This window comes from Pezoporus wallicus, unplaced genomic scaffold (genome assembly GCF_028554395.1).
Source record: "Pezoporus wallicus isolate ANWC-B61680 ecotype Strahan unplaced genomic scaffold, APGP_CSIRO_Pwel_v1 scaffold_13239, whole genome shotgun sequence".
In the NCBI taxonomy this organism is placed as follows: domain Eukaryota; kingdom Metazoa; phylum Chordata; class Aves; order Psittaciformes; family Psittacidae; genus Pezoporus; species Pezoporus wallicus.
The window spans coordinates 2,177,871-2,192,084 of record NW_026642052.1 but is presented as its reverse complement, the minus strand read 5'-3'; the positions used below and the strand labels follow the sequence as shown (position 1 = coordinate 2,192,084).

The window sequence follows — 14,214 nt, the reverse complement described above, 5'->3', positions numbered from 1 at the left end:
TCAGCCTGGAGAAGAGAAGGCTGCATGGAGACCTCCTAGCAGCCTTCCAGTATCTGAAGGGGGCCTATAGGGATGCTGGGGAGGGACCCTTCACTAGGGACTGTAGTGACAGGACAAGGGGTAACGGGTTAAAACTTAAACAGGGGAAGTTTAGATTGGATATAAGGAGGAAATTATTTCCTGTTATGGTGGTGAGGCACTGGAATGGGTTGCCCAGGGAAGCTGTGAATGTTCCATCCCTGGCAGTGTTCAAGGCCAGGTTGGACAGGGCCTTGGGCAACATGGTTTAGTGTGAGGTGTCCCTGCCCCTGGCAGGGGGGGTTGGAACTAGATGATGTTAAGGTCCTTTCCAAGCCTAACGATTCTATGATTATATGATATTTTATTTAGTGATTTGAGTAAATGGAGTTTTGATTCTTTCCATCTACATCAATCTAATGAGAAGTATTTACTTATGATCAATTCCCCAATTTAATATACAGTGCATTGTCATGAGTCCTGTAAACATCTCTGGCATTTGTCCACCAAAGTCAGGAAAGTATTTAAAGAAGGAGGATTGAGAAGCAAATAATCAGTGAGAGGCCATTCTTAAAGGCTAGTAAAATAAACTTCCATATATCGTTCATATACTCAGTGCCTCTTACGCTGCATCCAGTGTATGAAAGACAGTGAATAGAATCCCGAAATGCAGCATGCCATCTGAAATGCTATTTTTTGTGGATCTGTCTCAAGGTGATACGTTAATATTCTACAGATGTGCCATGTTAAATGTTTACAACTAGATCTATAGTAGTAATGTCTACAGAATCTAAATATATGCCTTTTAAAAGAAAAGTAAAAGGGATTTTTCATCTACATGTTACTGGAATGGCCAGAAAACTCTGACACTCTTATCTATGTGAGCTATGTTAAATAATTATCCCCCCTTCCTTCCTCTCAAAATGATGGTAAAATTTGCTTCAGTAATATATCTATGCTGCCCATTTGTACTTCGGTGTAGCAGTGATGCATCCCTTGTGGGAAATACATTGGTTTTAATTCCAAGTGCAAAATACAGATGCCTCCCCACCTTACTGAGCAGAGGGAGGTGCATGATGATAAACATGTAGAAATCAGGGAATTGTATCAGCAGGAGGCTAAGTCCCTAGTATCTGTTAGCTTTGGGTCAAACTTAAATTTCTTCCCTTCTAAATTTCTATGACATGCCCAATTCTTCTGACATAGAAAATTCTGAACTGAAAAATAGCCTTATTTTAGGAAAATTAAAACTGGATAGAAACTTACGTACCATAACTAACATGACTTTTTTTCTTACAGACCAATTAGAAGAACCAGAATTTCAGAAAGCTCATGAATGTGGTAATACTTCATATGCATTTTACATAAAATTAATTTTACATAAAAGTAAAATATTTTACATAAAAATAATGTGAATGTTGATGTTTTTGGCATTTTTGCCAGCTTTTCTCCTTCTAATATCTCTTTGTAATCTGAAATTTCTTCTCTTGTTCTTTGCTTTCTTAGGTTTTGCTATAAGACATTGTGGGTTTTCACTGATTAGATGTCTGTCTTGGACTTTCCTATCCAATTGCAAACTGCATGCCCTATTTCTACTGCTGTGACACTCATACATGCACCACCCCCCAAGCCCCCCAGTTTAGTAGGGCAAAATACTGTTTATGGGGCACCTGGCAAGTGCTGGCTTTGAATTTGAGCAGATGCTCCATCTGCTAAAAAACTTCATCCCATAAATATATTTCTCAAAGGAGGTATTTTGATGAGGATGCAGAATTATTTCCCTTTGGCATTTAGTTGCTAAGCTGTCACTATCATTACTTGTACATTTTTCTAAATACCAATTTTTATATTTATGGTTTTGCTGAATGGTTTTAAAAATGAGATTCTAAGAAAACTGAGCTCTAAATCTGCAACTTCAATAAGCTCCTGTCGATACGCAGCTGTAAACTTTGTCACTGACTATGACTACAAACTATGTTCCTACTTCCTGCCTGACTACCTTGGCTGAATAACAGTGGGAGGACTAAAGAAATGATGGCATGTTTGCCATTTTTTCGTATTTCTAAGATATTCAACACTGTCAGTACTAGGAGAGTTTAGATCAATGACTGACTGCATCAGCTGCCATAACTTGGCAATTTTGAGAAAGTTAACCTGTGCCAGCAACGAATCAGGGTTGGTATTTGATTGAAAGAAGAAATCTTATTATACCTCCTACAGGCATGGCTGGCCACACAGACATAATGTGGACAGGAGAACAGGGCCTTTGCAGGCATCCTTGCAACACCCTAAATAGCTCAGTCTTGTTTGTCCTCCCTCCCCCCAAACCCCACACCACCCCAAGCTTTCTATCAGGACATCAGCATACTTTGCTCAATTTACACACATGCTCGAATTCGCAGTTCCCTTAAACCAGACGTCCATCCAGCAGCCGCTACCAGTTCAGACCTGGGGTCTTTCCAGATTCTGTTTTTTCCTCCTGCTTGAAGCTAGTCAGAATTGGAATTCATTTGCAGATCTCTTGCTCATACGCACACAGAGAGTACAGAGAATATAAACTCGGACACAAACCAGTTCAAGTTAATGCTGGACTTAAATCGGATTGGTGTTGGGTCAGGCACAGGGCCTGGCTAGGCAAGTGTACTGATCAGCAGCTGCTTACATGTAGCAAGTCCTGTTTATCCTCACTCCTTCAGTCTCCCACACTTGTTTCTCCCTGATCCTCTTTGATCTCTGCCTTTCCCCACTTTTGGCTTGTCTCCTAGACATACTGTTAAGAAAGTGCAGTAGGTTTTCATAATGTTTTCCTAACAGCATCTTCTACTGATAAATATTTTGTTGGTCTGTGAAAGAACATGTGTGTAGGCACACATGAAGTTGTGATCTGTAATTTATCTTTGAATTTCAGAAACCCCACGTTCACATTCTAGCACAGGATTTACTAGCAAGAATGGCAAGATAGAAGAATTCCTGAAGAACTTCAAGAATTTGGAGGCCACTTGGGCAGAAGAGACAGCTACGGAAGGAAACAATTCTGCTAGCTCACTGAATAAGGAAATCTTTCCTCCACCTGAAGCACCTTGCTTCCACATACATGAAGATGATGCTCAAGCATCTGACATCTTTGAGTCATTGTTACTCTTTTTCAATAGGAAAGAGTATGAGAGAAACTTCAAACCCCTCTATGATTTTTCTTATCCCTTTATCAACAGCATGTTCTATGGCTTTTCTGAAGAAGCAGAACTGGTTAGTTTTCTTAGATTAGCACGGGAAGCAGCAAAGAAAGCAGGTATGCCCTGGGCACTAGCGAGGCTATGTTTTCTCTTAGGCAGGCTCAGTGTTAAAAAGCTGAAGTTTTCCCAAGCACGGGTGTATTTTGAGGAAGCCTTGAGAGCAATAGCTGGAGAGTTTAGTGATTTGTACTTTGTAACTGCTCTTTATACAAATCTAACAGTTATCTACTTGACACAAAAGAACAAAGAGAAATGTGCTCATGTTTTTGACAAGGCTACAGCTCTCCTCATGGGAATTCCCAGCTACATTTGCAGTACTGACCTGGAGTCAGATATTCTGAAGTATGCTCTAAAGAGGACAATTCTGAGCCAGAACAAGCATGCAGAGACAAGGGCATGCTTTCTCCTGGCAAAACACTACAGTGCACACAAACAACATGAAGAGGCACTACCATTCTTGGAAAGGTTTCAAGTGTTGCTTAATGACTTGGGTTTACAAAACAACTTATCAAACAGCTGTTATATCAAACTAGCAGAGTCCTACAATGAAAAGTGTTTGCCACACATTGTATTAAGTTGCATAAAGGTAGCCTCCTCCCAGAGCTCTGGTACTTTAATGGATTCCTTGAAAATGATTGATTTAGTCATCAAAAATGCTTCCAAGCTCTATGGCCTGAGGAAATACAGACCAATACTCCCATCCCAAGTGGCACCTTACCTCATACAAGCACTTTCCTCTGTGTTTACTAATGAGCAGCAAGGGCTATGCAGCACTATCTATCTTAGCTTAGCAAAACTGTACAGCCACCACAAACTGTATGGAAATGCCATTGTTTACATGATGAAAGCACTGGACTCTGATGTTTCTGCTAAGCCAGAGGAAATTATTAACTATTTGGTTTCACTTGCTTGGCTATACATTCTTTACAGGCAATATAATGTGGCTTTAGCCATTTTAAATGCTGTCATAGATTGTCCATGGAGCAATACTCAACAACTAGGCAGCACTTATAATATGCTTGCTGTTGCTTTGAAAAGAACAAACAATACAAAAGAAGCTGCTGAGAGTTACTACAAAGCACTACATCTTTCAGAAGAGGCTGATATGATCCATAACCAAGCTATAGTCCTGGCTAATTTTGGGACACTCTGTCTGCAAGCAGCAGCCACCAAGCTGGCAGAACATTATTATATCAGGGCAGTGAAATTGTTCTCCAAACTTCCAAATATGGACTACAGCCAAGAGTTTATTCAAGTCCTCCTTCAGCTGGGATGTTACTATGTTGGTGGAACTCAAAGAGAAAAAGGCAGGTTTTACTATGAATGGGCATTTCTAGTTGCAATGGAGACAAGCCATCTGGAAAGTAAGTATGTTTTTTGTCTTTCAGATATGAAAGGGGCCTTCTTTGGGAGTGCTTGTTATATAGGTATGTTTTAGTTGTTCCTTAAGCAACATTTTTATGTCCAGTTATGTGACAGCTATCAAAATGATTTAAATCATTACTCTGTCCCATAATGGTAGAGAAATAAATAAGTGTTGGCTTCTTTTCTGGTGGTACTTCAGTTTGTTAGAAATTATAGAGAAAATAAAATGTTAAGGAAAACCTAAATAACTTAATCAGTAAAAAGTCTAGGGATTTCTATGTTTAATAATATTTACAATGGTTCTACTGTTGGTAGTGCAAACAGCGCCAGACTTGAGTTTCAAGATATGAAAACAACTGGTAATCTGGATTACTTTTGCATGAAATAATTGTGTTTAGAAGAACCATGCTTTATTTCTTTACTCTCAGTATTGTGATTAAGGCAGTTTATACAATTGAGTGTTTCATTATTTTTGAGATCAAGTTTGAAGTAACTTCTAGTCTTTGTTATCTTTGTGAAAGAAGAAGAAACTGGCAGTGGAATCTTCTTGTTATGACTTATATATTGTTATTGATTGATTGTGATGTGATTTATGAAAAGATAACAATATGTTAAAACTAATTTAACATTAATTTTAAAGTAGAGATTCATGTTAGTATTTCTAATCTCCTAGGTCAACTACAAGCAATTAAACTGCTGTGTCAGTTCTACAGTACAGTTGTTCCCAATGAGGCTCAGTGTGTCATCTACAATGAATATCAACTATCTTTAGCTAGAAAGATGTCCAACAAAGTTCTGGAGGGACAAATTTTGGAAACCATTAGTCAGCTCTATTTGTCTTTAGGAACAGAAAGGTAAGATGTGCTGAATGACTTTGCTTTTATTCTGGTTATAACTTTTTTGTCATGCTAAAGGATCTCAGTTTGCACAATAGCCGAATGTGACTATTTTTCTCTCTGCTTTGACAATATGCCTTATTGGAATTGCAGGGTCCAGTGGTAGCAGAAACTTTCATTGCGGTTGGGTTGTTTTTTGTTTTGTTGGGTTTTCTTAGGTAGCTATAGTCTCTCAGAGGAGACAAGATATTGGGTAGGGATTAGCACCACTTTGCAAGCCAAATAATTTCTAAAATCTATGTAAATATCTTTAAAAGGTATCGTATATCATGCAGCTCTTGATGGCTGCTATAGCTCTAGGATTATTGCTGGCAGGTGACTTGTTCACAATGATAGATTTTTACAAAATGCTTTTTCCACTAGAAACCAAACGACATATTCCAAGCAGGTCAGGCATCACATTGTGCATTTCTCTTTGAGGAAATGTTTTTTTCAAAACTTAAAGCAGTACAAAGCCTATATGTAAAACTGCATTGTGTCAGTCTCCAGAAATCTCTATACTGCTCTTATTTTCAGAATACCAGTTTTTTTTTTCTTTGCTTAATGGAAAATGGACCACACAAGTCTATTTATAGTAACTAGCAGGTGCTGGGGAAACTCACAGGTTTCTCTGGACATTTTTTGAGTGTTTAAGACAGCTTTGATATTTTTTTCTTACTGTATCTTGCTTTAGGGGAGTCGCTTTAAATTCAGGTATTTTCAAGCATGCCTCAGAATGGAAAAAAATATCTTCAGCTGTGGAAAGAATAGATACTTATTTTAGCTTTAAGTGGCTGCAGTCCAAGCCGCTAACTTTCCTAGTGTATCACCTAATTTATTTTACTTTAACTGCTGTTTAATGATATAGTTGGTGAACATCTTTTGGAGAGGCTGAAGACAAAGGAGCTGGTTAAGATTTCAAGCTACCTGGAATTTGTAGAAGGCTTTCGCTAGCTGGAGAAGCTGCTGCTTTGTGTGCGTGTAGTACATGGAATTTATATATCCCAGAAGCCTGGCTCCCAGATGTTGGCTGTGTAACCTTAGTAGATAAGGTTACAGTAGCCCATAGTTTCACAGTATCCTTTGAGTTAACAGCTCTGAGTAACAAGGATATGTGTTTATGATGAAATAATTAAAACAGTGATGTCTGTGGTGTCACCACCTTCATTGTAAACTACTGTGGTCATGCCAGGGGAAACAGCCTGAACCATTCCAGCTGCTGTGCTGGGTAATGGGCTGGTATATGCTTCTGTGTGCTGTAAAAGCAAAACCTCTGAATTGGAGATAGAAGTAGCATTCAGTAATTGGGCTGAGTTGGGCTAGTTCAAGTACCTCACCTTTCCTCATCTTAGTGGCTTGTTGGCAAAGACTGGAATGTCAGGCTTGCTCACTTGAACTTCACTTTCTCTTGAGTGTAAAGGGAGTGACAGGTCAATTTCTGCAAGAATCAGAAAGTGGTAAAAACTTTCTTCCCCCCTCCCCTCAGACGAGATACCTTGTTGAAACAGAACTGAAATCTTAGTAGTATGAAATACAGGGGAGTGTATTACTTCCAGATCTGTTTCTGACCTCTTTGGAGATCTAAGTATGCTGTTCTAAAGATGCACTCTGTAAGGGTTCACTGTAACCGTGCAGCTCATGTTATATTTTAACATATGTTGCTTGGAGGAAAATGCATCATGTCAAGGTGATGGCAGTCTAACACAAGACAGAAGGATTTAATAATTCTGGGATTTCTAGGTCTGGTATAAAGCACCATAAGCTCAATTAATTTAATAAGTCTTCCCAATAAGGATTATGACTACTTTTCTGAGGGCACAGTGTCCTTACTCTTGAAAATTAAACTGTCCAGTGATCTGATAATTTCGGTGCTTCTAAAAGTGATCCAAGTTTTTCTGCAATTGCTGATTAGTGTGAACTGTGCTTAAGTCAGAGCCTAGGTGTTTTTAGTAAAAAATATTTATAGCTGCAATTCCATTCTGAAGTTTTTAGGAAAAAGCCTTAAATTATAGAAGAGCTAAAGATGAAGAAGGATTTTTCCCACCTGTCACTAGCCTGGGGCAGGGAAAGGATGCATCTAGATGAAGAAATCCTGAAATAACATAACATGATAACAATCTAGCAGGAAACGTAAATTGAACAAAAAAAGGAAAGGGAAAGAGACTCAGCTTGCTAGTTACTAGTATAATATAGATAAGAAATTATAATTTTGCACTCAATAGGGGAAACAGCTTGTCTTTAACATAAAGCTTTTCTCACTAGGAAGAAACCCATTTGCTAATTTGAAGAACCCCCCAGTAATTAGCAGTTTTCCCTCTTTCAGGGCTTACAGGTCAGCTCTGGAATATACCAAAAGAAGCCTTGGAATATTTATAGATCTGCAGAAAAAAGAGAAAGAGGCATATGCTTGGCTACGGGCAGGAAAGATATATTATGTTCTGGGGCAGAATGAGCTTGTGGATCTTTATATTCAGGTATGTTAACACTTAAGAGGCAAGCACATGTTGTCAGCATTTTGCAAGTGGGATAGTAAGAGATTAATACAATATGAAGATGCCAGAGATTTTGCTGACTGGTGCTCTGGACATGACATAGTCGTGACATCTATGTAATGCTCAGCAGCTGAAATTCTCAGCATTTTCTGTTGGTGCTCTGTGTTTGACCTGTTGCTTCACTCTGGACAGATTTTTTTTTGGGCAGCAACCTTTCTTAGTGCCTGCTTTGTTGTCAGTTCTGTGTATTGCATCATCTTTACCAGCTCTGTAGTACCACAGCAAGCAAACCATGCATGCTACATGCTGGTGGGTAATAAATAATAATCACCTTAGCATGTCAGCTTGTGGGAAAGGCCCTCAGGAAAAGACAGTAGCTTCTTCAGGAAGCATTTCCAAAACACCTAAAGCTTTCCTTTTTTGGCTGTGCACAGCATGGCATAGAGCCAGCTAGAGCTGCTGCTGCCTTTGGCACAGTGAGAATAGAGGCATGTGGCTTGCACAACTTGGCCCCCACCACCAACTGGGACTTGCTGCAGCTGCTTACTGGTGTGCTAACACAGTCTGAAAGGTGACTTGAAAGTGGAATCTAACCCTTGTGGCTGCTGAAACTGGATGATCTAGAGCCTTTCTCAGAGTGGGACAACCACCTGGATCTGACTGTTGTCCATGTAGCTCCTTGTCATTCCCTGGAGTATTTGGGGAATTAGGTTCTTGCTGTTCTAAAGGAGTTAAAAATACTTCTCTCCCATCTGCCTTGTAGTGCAGGATGTATACAGAACCCAATACAGTGATATCTAAGTCTTGGCTGGTGTACGAGTAGTACCAAAACATGATGCCTAAATAAAATAATCAGACACCTGCTAAGATGTTTTGAAAGCTAGATCTACAAAGCAGGGAAACATAGGAAACAAGTTCATGTTTAAAATGGACTGAGACACAATACATGGGGCCACTCCATGGCATTTTTTTTTTCTCTCAGTTAAGCTACATTTCTTAATAGTTACCAGGAAAACTGAATACATGTGTTTACAAGAAGGGACTGTGCTATAAGCCTGTCATTTCTTTTAATAAATAACTTTAGCTGATAGCCCCCAAGGCAGTCACTTGGTAGTACAAAATCCAAAGCAGCATGTGGGATGATTTTTCTCCATCTGCTTTATTTCCTCAAAGGATGAGTGGGCCAGGGATAGGCATGTGTATTCTATACTGTGCATATGTGGTACCTGGTATTTAGAGCAGAATCAATGCCTGTCCATGAGGAAAGTCTCAAAGCAGGAATCAGCCCTCTAAAATGTTGACTACTGGGTCAATACTTTGTCCAGGCCATCACATCTTAATTTCCTTGTAAAACAACTTCCACAATATGATGCAATAGAGTCCTTAGGTGCCTGAAGCCAGAATAGATGGAAAAGTCAATGCCTTTGTGCTTAGGTAGACCTGGACTTGTACTAATTGAATGCAATTTGAGAACCAAAGATCACCAAAGCAAGATTTTTAATCTTGCTGCATGTAAAAGTCCCCTTTATCGTTAGTATTATATTATTTCTCATTTTTATTTTATTTCTCATTATCCTATAGCTGACTATCCTGATAATCTTGCTTTGAGGTAGATGAATGCAGCCTTTCATGAAATCCTTTTTGCTAACATGGCATATATTTATTTCAGAACAGAATAGTGGAGCTACATTTATTTACAGAATTTATGTCACAGGCTTTTAAATCTGCACTGTTAGCAATATCTAACTTAGAATTTATCATAGAAATTCTAATTGCATCTAATTCAAATTTAACATGTGGCAGCTGTCAAATACACTATTTTAGTGTCACATGCTGACTAAGGTAGCAGGATAATATTGCCTGAAAAAGGGAGACCATAACACTATACGTGCCCAGGTTCTTATGTTCCTTCTTCAGCAGCTGCCACTGGCCTGCTCAAAAGCAGGGTACTGAAAACGACAGAGCACTGTCTCACCAAATACAGCCTTTGCTATCTGACAATGCGAAGAGAGGCCTTAACAAGATTTTTTTCAATTCCTAGTATTTATGATTTGTTTTAACCAGGAAGTAACCAAGATTTTTTTTCCTTATCTTCCCCATCCCGTTTTCTTTTCAGGTTGCTCAGGATGCTGCTCTTTACACAGGAGATCCAAATTTGGGAATGGAACTGTTTGAAGCTGCTGGAGACATATTTTTCAATGGTACTTGGGACAAGGAGAAAGCAGTGACCTTCTATAAGGTTTGTGTAGTTTTTCTATTGCATTGACAGTTATGTACCCTCCTGTCACAGCTGGTGTTCTACCAGTTCTGAACCAAAAGCTGATCCTCTCAGCAAACCATTCCTAACCTACTGCAGCTGAGCACTTTACCATGGTGTTAAGAGATACCACCTACTTCAACTCCTTTTCTGAGTGTAGGATATGTTATAAGCAAAGATCAAAATGAAACCAGAAGTTGCTTGACATAAATAGAAGTCTGTTAGTGCACATCTTTTGCTTCAGCTGTACCGAAGTTGCTGTTACATGTTTCAGGACAGGGCTCTTCCACTTGCTGTTCAGACTGGCAACAAAACCACTGAACTCAGATTGTACAATAAACTGGTGGAATTGTTGGTGAATCTGAAGGCTTATGAGGAAAGTCTGGAATATGCCAAAGCATCTCTCATGCTCAGTGTAAATTTAGGTAAGACCAATTTAAATTATAGATAACTGTGACTGGTATCTCTAAAATACAACAGAACTCTAAAAGGTCTTCTTCCTCTGAATTCAGTCTGATTTCCTGCCAGGATTTCATAACAATACTATCATTGCTATTTTTGCACCTATTCAAGAATGAACAATGTTCCTGCTGCCTCTTTTAACTCCAAGTTCTATGGAAAATATTTGTTAGAGCACAGAACTTAATCTGGGATTCTAGGTCTAATCTGAATGTTGCTTCTGACAGCTAAAATGTAATACTGATGAATAACGTAATCTTCAAAAGGTTTTTGAGTGTCTAGGGCTAGTTTCAAAAATTACTACTCTTAAACTCTGAGAGCTGTTCAATTTAAGCTTTGTTCCATGCAAGCACAGACAGGTGGATCAGTCTGAGAATCATCTTTTGCCATAATTTTTCATGTAATGTATGCACTGGGAGGGGCAAGGGAGTCTTTAATCCCATTAATTTGCTTTCATTACTTCTGTATTTATGCATAGGCTATATATATCTAAGCATGAGATTAATGTAGTGATTTCTTAAGAAAATATCCAACACCTTTAAATCCTAGAGCAGGAAATTTGGCTATTATGTAGGTTTCCTCTCAAAGGGTGGGTTTTGGCCATGTATCTCTTGAGCAAATAAAAGTTCAGCAAATACCATATAGAAATAAAACAAAAAAAAAATGCATAGATGTATTCTGATTTGAGATGATTTGACTATTTCTGTCTCTGGTTTTATCCTGGCTTATACATTATCTCATTAGGAAATCAGCTAAATGAGCGAATAGCTTATCATCGGCTGGCTGCCATCCATCATCATTTGGGCCACTGTGAACTAGCTGAACACTTCTATTTAAAGGCGTTGTCCCTCTGTTCCTCTCCTTTGGAGTTTGAGGAGGAAACACTGTATTACATGAAGGTGTACTTGGTCTTAGGAGACATTATATTCTATGAACTTAAGGTAAGAAATACTAAAAACTGCTGCAGAAAATGTTTACTTTGAGTAATGTTTCATAACACCAGGTTTTATCACAATCCATTTCTATGCATTTAGAAAGTAAGTAATAAAGTGGGAAAACCTGCTGAAGTTTTGGAATCTTATTCTTGTTTGATACCTAACAAAATGAGCTTGGATGTCCTTTTACACCGGTTGTGCTATAGAAGATAATATCTTTGTGTCTCATTTCAGGACCCTTTTGATGCAGCAGGCTATTACCATTTGGCACTTGCTGCTGCCATCGACCTAGGCAATAAGAAAGCTCAACTGAAGATTTACACAAGACTTGCAATAATCTACCATAACTTCCTTGTGGATCGGGAAAAGTCTCTCTTCTTCTATCAAAAGGCAAGAACCTTTGCAACAGAGCTGAATGTTAGGAGAATAAATCTAGCTCCTGATCGGTGTTATAAGAACTCATAAGCATCTTACGAATGCAGTCTAACAACTACAGAAGTACCTAGAGAAATAATTGTACTGGCTTTGTAGGAGGATGCAGAATGCATTCGGTCTCTCATTATGCAAGTTCTGTAAGCCAGAGTTCAGCATCGCAGACTAAATTACCAGTTCATATGACAGTAAACTACATTTCATTGTCTTCAAGATATGCCATCTTGGACTTGTTTGAGGATCAGGCTGTGAACTAAAACCAAAATCCAACAGTCTTATTTAAAAGAGCTTTTCTTTGCTATGTTTCTGCCTAGCTGCATACCAGAAAGTTATCAATGCATAGATGCAATGAAAAGTATTTAATAAAGTTACAGAGAAAAAACACTCCATATGAATTATGGCTTTCTTTGTATGGCCTAGCTCTATTATTTTAATGACATCAAATAAATACATATGCACAAGCATGTTAGGTGGGGTATTTGAGAATTGGTTTGGACCAGTTTCCCTGACATCACCCCTCACTTCCTATCAAATTCATCTATAGTAGTACTTACAGGCACTACTTAAGATTTACCTTCTAATTCCTGAAAATATTTATGCATATGTTGTCATAAGTAACTGGAGTCATAACCAGAACTGAAGTCTCTAGTAATATATCAGTTGCAGTTTTGTGGATATCAATGGTAATGTGAAGGGCCCTTTTCCCTATTTTTCTCTCTTAACTGACCTGTTTCAGAACTGTCAGTATTGTCTGCAATGATTTATTTCATTTCAAATCATCTTACACTTTGCTCAGAAAAATGTACTACAGTTGCAAAAATTCTATATTGTTCATTTTTAGTTTTAAGCCTTTGTGCCTCAAAACACTTTCATACCAAAGCTATGGTTGAAATGACCTATTAGATCATGCTGTATATTTTGAGAAGAAATGTCTATGTCTTGAGGTCTGATATCTTGCAATTAAATACTCAGGTATGTTTCAATATGATGCCTTTTCATTTCTTGTAAGACCATATAGAAACCACTAGGTTTCTAGAGCCATTACAAGGAATTGAATTATGGAAGTGTCTTTGGAAGATGCACACACTATCAGAAACCAGCTAGGGATCACTGGTTACATCTATTTCACCTGCTTATACTGTCAAACCAGGGGAAAGGTGCAAAAAGAAACTTTTTTTTTTTCTGATCTACGCAGCAATGTAATCTTGCTTTTGGTCTTTTGTCTAAAAATCTTTCTTTTCTTAAAACCTGTCATTCGCAGCACACTCCGAATGCTTTCCATGTGCATTCAGGAATCTGACTTTCGTTATCTTTTTGACTTTGTGAATGCTTCATTTTTTTTTTTGTTTTTTTGTGTTGTTTTTTTTTTTTACCTCTTCCATGTAGGGAGATAGGATAATGATATCTAATTGAGACAGACTGACATTTGGGATACTCTCCAGGGAGAGGGGAAGTGCATCTTCTCCCTCAGTGAGTGCTGTAAACAGTAGTCTATATAACAGTTGCTACTCTGATGGTAGCTGTTACCTGTTAATTACCTTGAAGAGAAGCTTTGACTTCTTAGGTAGACAACGTAACTGTTTACAGTCTTGCACTCGGGTAAGATCAAAAAGTGAAGTGGTGCTTCAGAACTATGCTTTTGAGCTTAAACAATTTTTATTTGCTATTTCCAGAAGGCTCCCTGCTTAGTAAGCATTTTTTGTTTTGTCACTATAAAGAGCTTACCTGCTCCTCTCTTTTCAGTTTCATGGTGAGGATTAGATGGCTAAAAATAATGAAAATGACAGTGCTTTGCCTCGTAACAATGCAGCATTATTAAATATATCTCAGCACTTTGGTTTTAATAAATAAAAAAGTTTTATGGTAGTAAATCAGACCTTTGTCTTGATTGTAGAAATACATGTACTGCTCAAAGCAATTCTGCACTCAAATCTTTTGGACACTCACAATTGGACTGGAACTAAGCATTAAGGCTGACAGTTTTACTGTTTCAGTGTCATAGGAACTTATATTGAATATTCAGTGTCATATTGTCCTACTAAGCATGGGAAATGGATTGCCCCATATCCTCTTCCTTGCCTTGACTGAAAACTCAACAGAAGTCCTGTACAAACTCTGCAGATGTAGGAAAATTGTGGATGTTGCTCT

General features: G+C 38.3%; 1 protein-coding gene across 8 annotated transcripts in view; it reads left to right on the top strand.

Annotated features, from left to right (window-relative positions):
- SH3TC1 (SH3 domain and tetratricopeptide repeats 1) overlaps positions 1 to 12,829 on the top strand; it is a 38,602-nt gene extending 25,773 nt beyond the window's left edge. For 4 of the 8 annotated variants that reach the window (XM_057426708.1, XM_057426709.1, XM_057426705.1 and 1 more), the window contains 8 exons: positions 1,318 to 1,359; positions 2,927 to 4,615; positions 5,290 to 5,470; positions 7,815 to 7,965; positions 10,100 to 10,222; positions 10,515 to 10,665; positions 11,444 to 11,640; positions 11,869 to 12,828. In XM_057426708.1, the coding sequence (XP_057282691.1) occupies positions 1,318 to 1,359; positions 2,927 to 4,615; positions 5,290 to 5,470; positions 7,815 to 7,965; positions 10,100 to 10,222; positions 10,515 to 10,665; positions 11,444 to 11,640; positions 11,869 to 12,099 (2,765 nt within the window). In that variant the 3' untranslated portion in view covers positions 12,100 to 12,828. Of the gene's footprint in view, positions 1 to 1,317; positions 1,360 to 2,926; positions 4,616 to 5,289; positions 5,471 to 7,814; positions 7,966 to 10,099; positions 10,223 to 10,514; positions 10,666 to 11,443; positions 11,641 to 11,868 lie in introns of those variants that run through there. The other 4 variants (XM_057426712.1, XM_057426706.1, XM_057426707.1 and 1 more) reach the window with 4 other exon arrangements.
- The last annotated feature ends 1,385 nt before the right edge of the window (positions 12,830 to 14,214 follow it).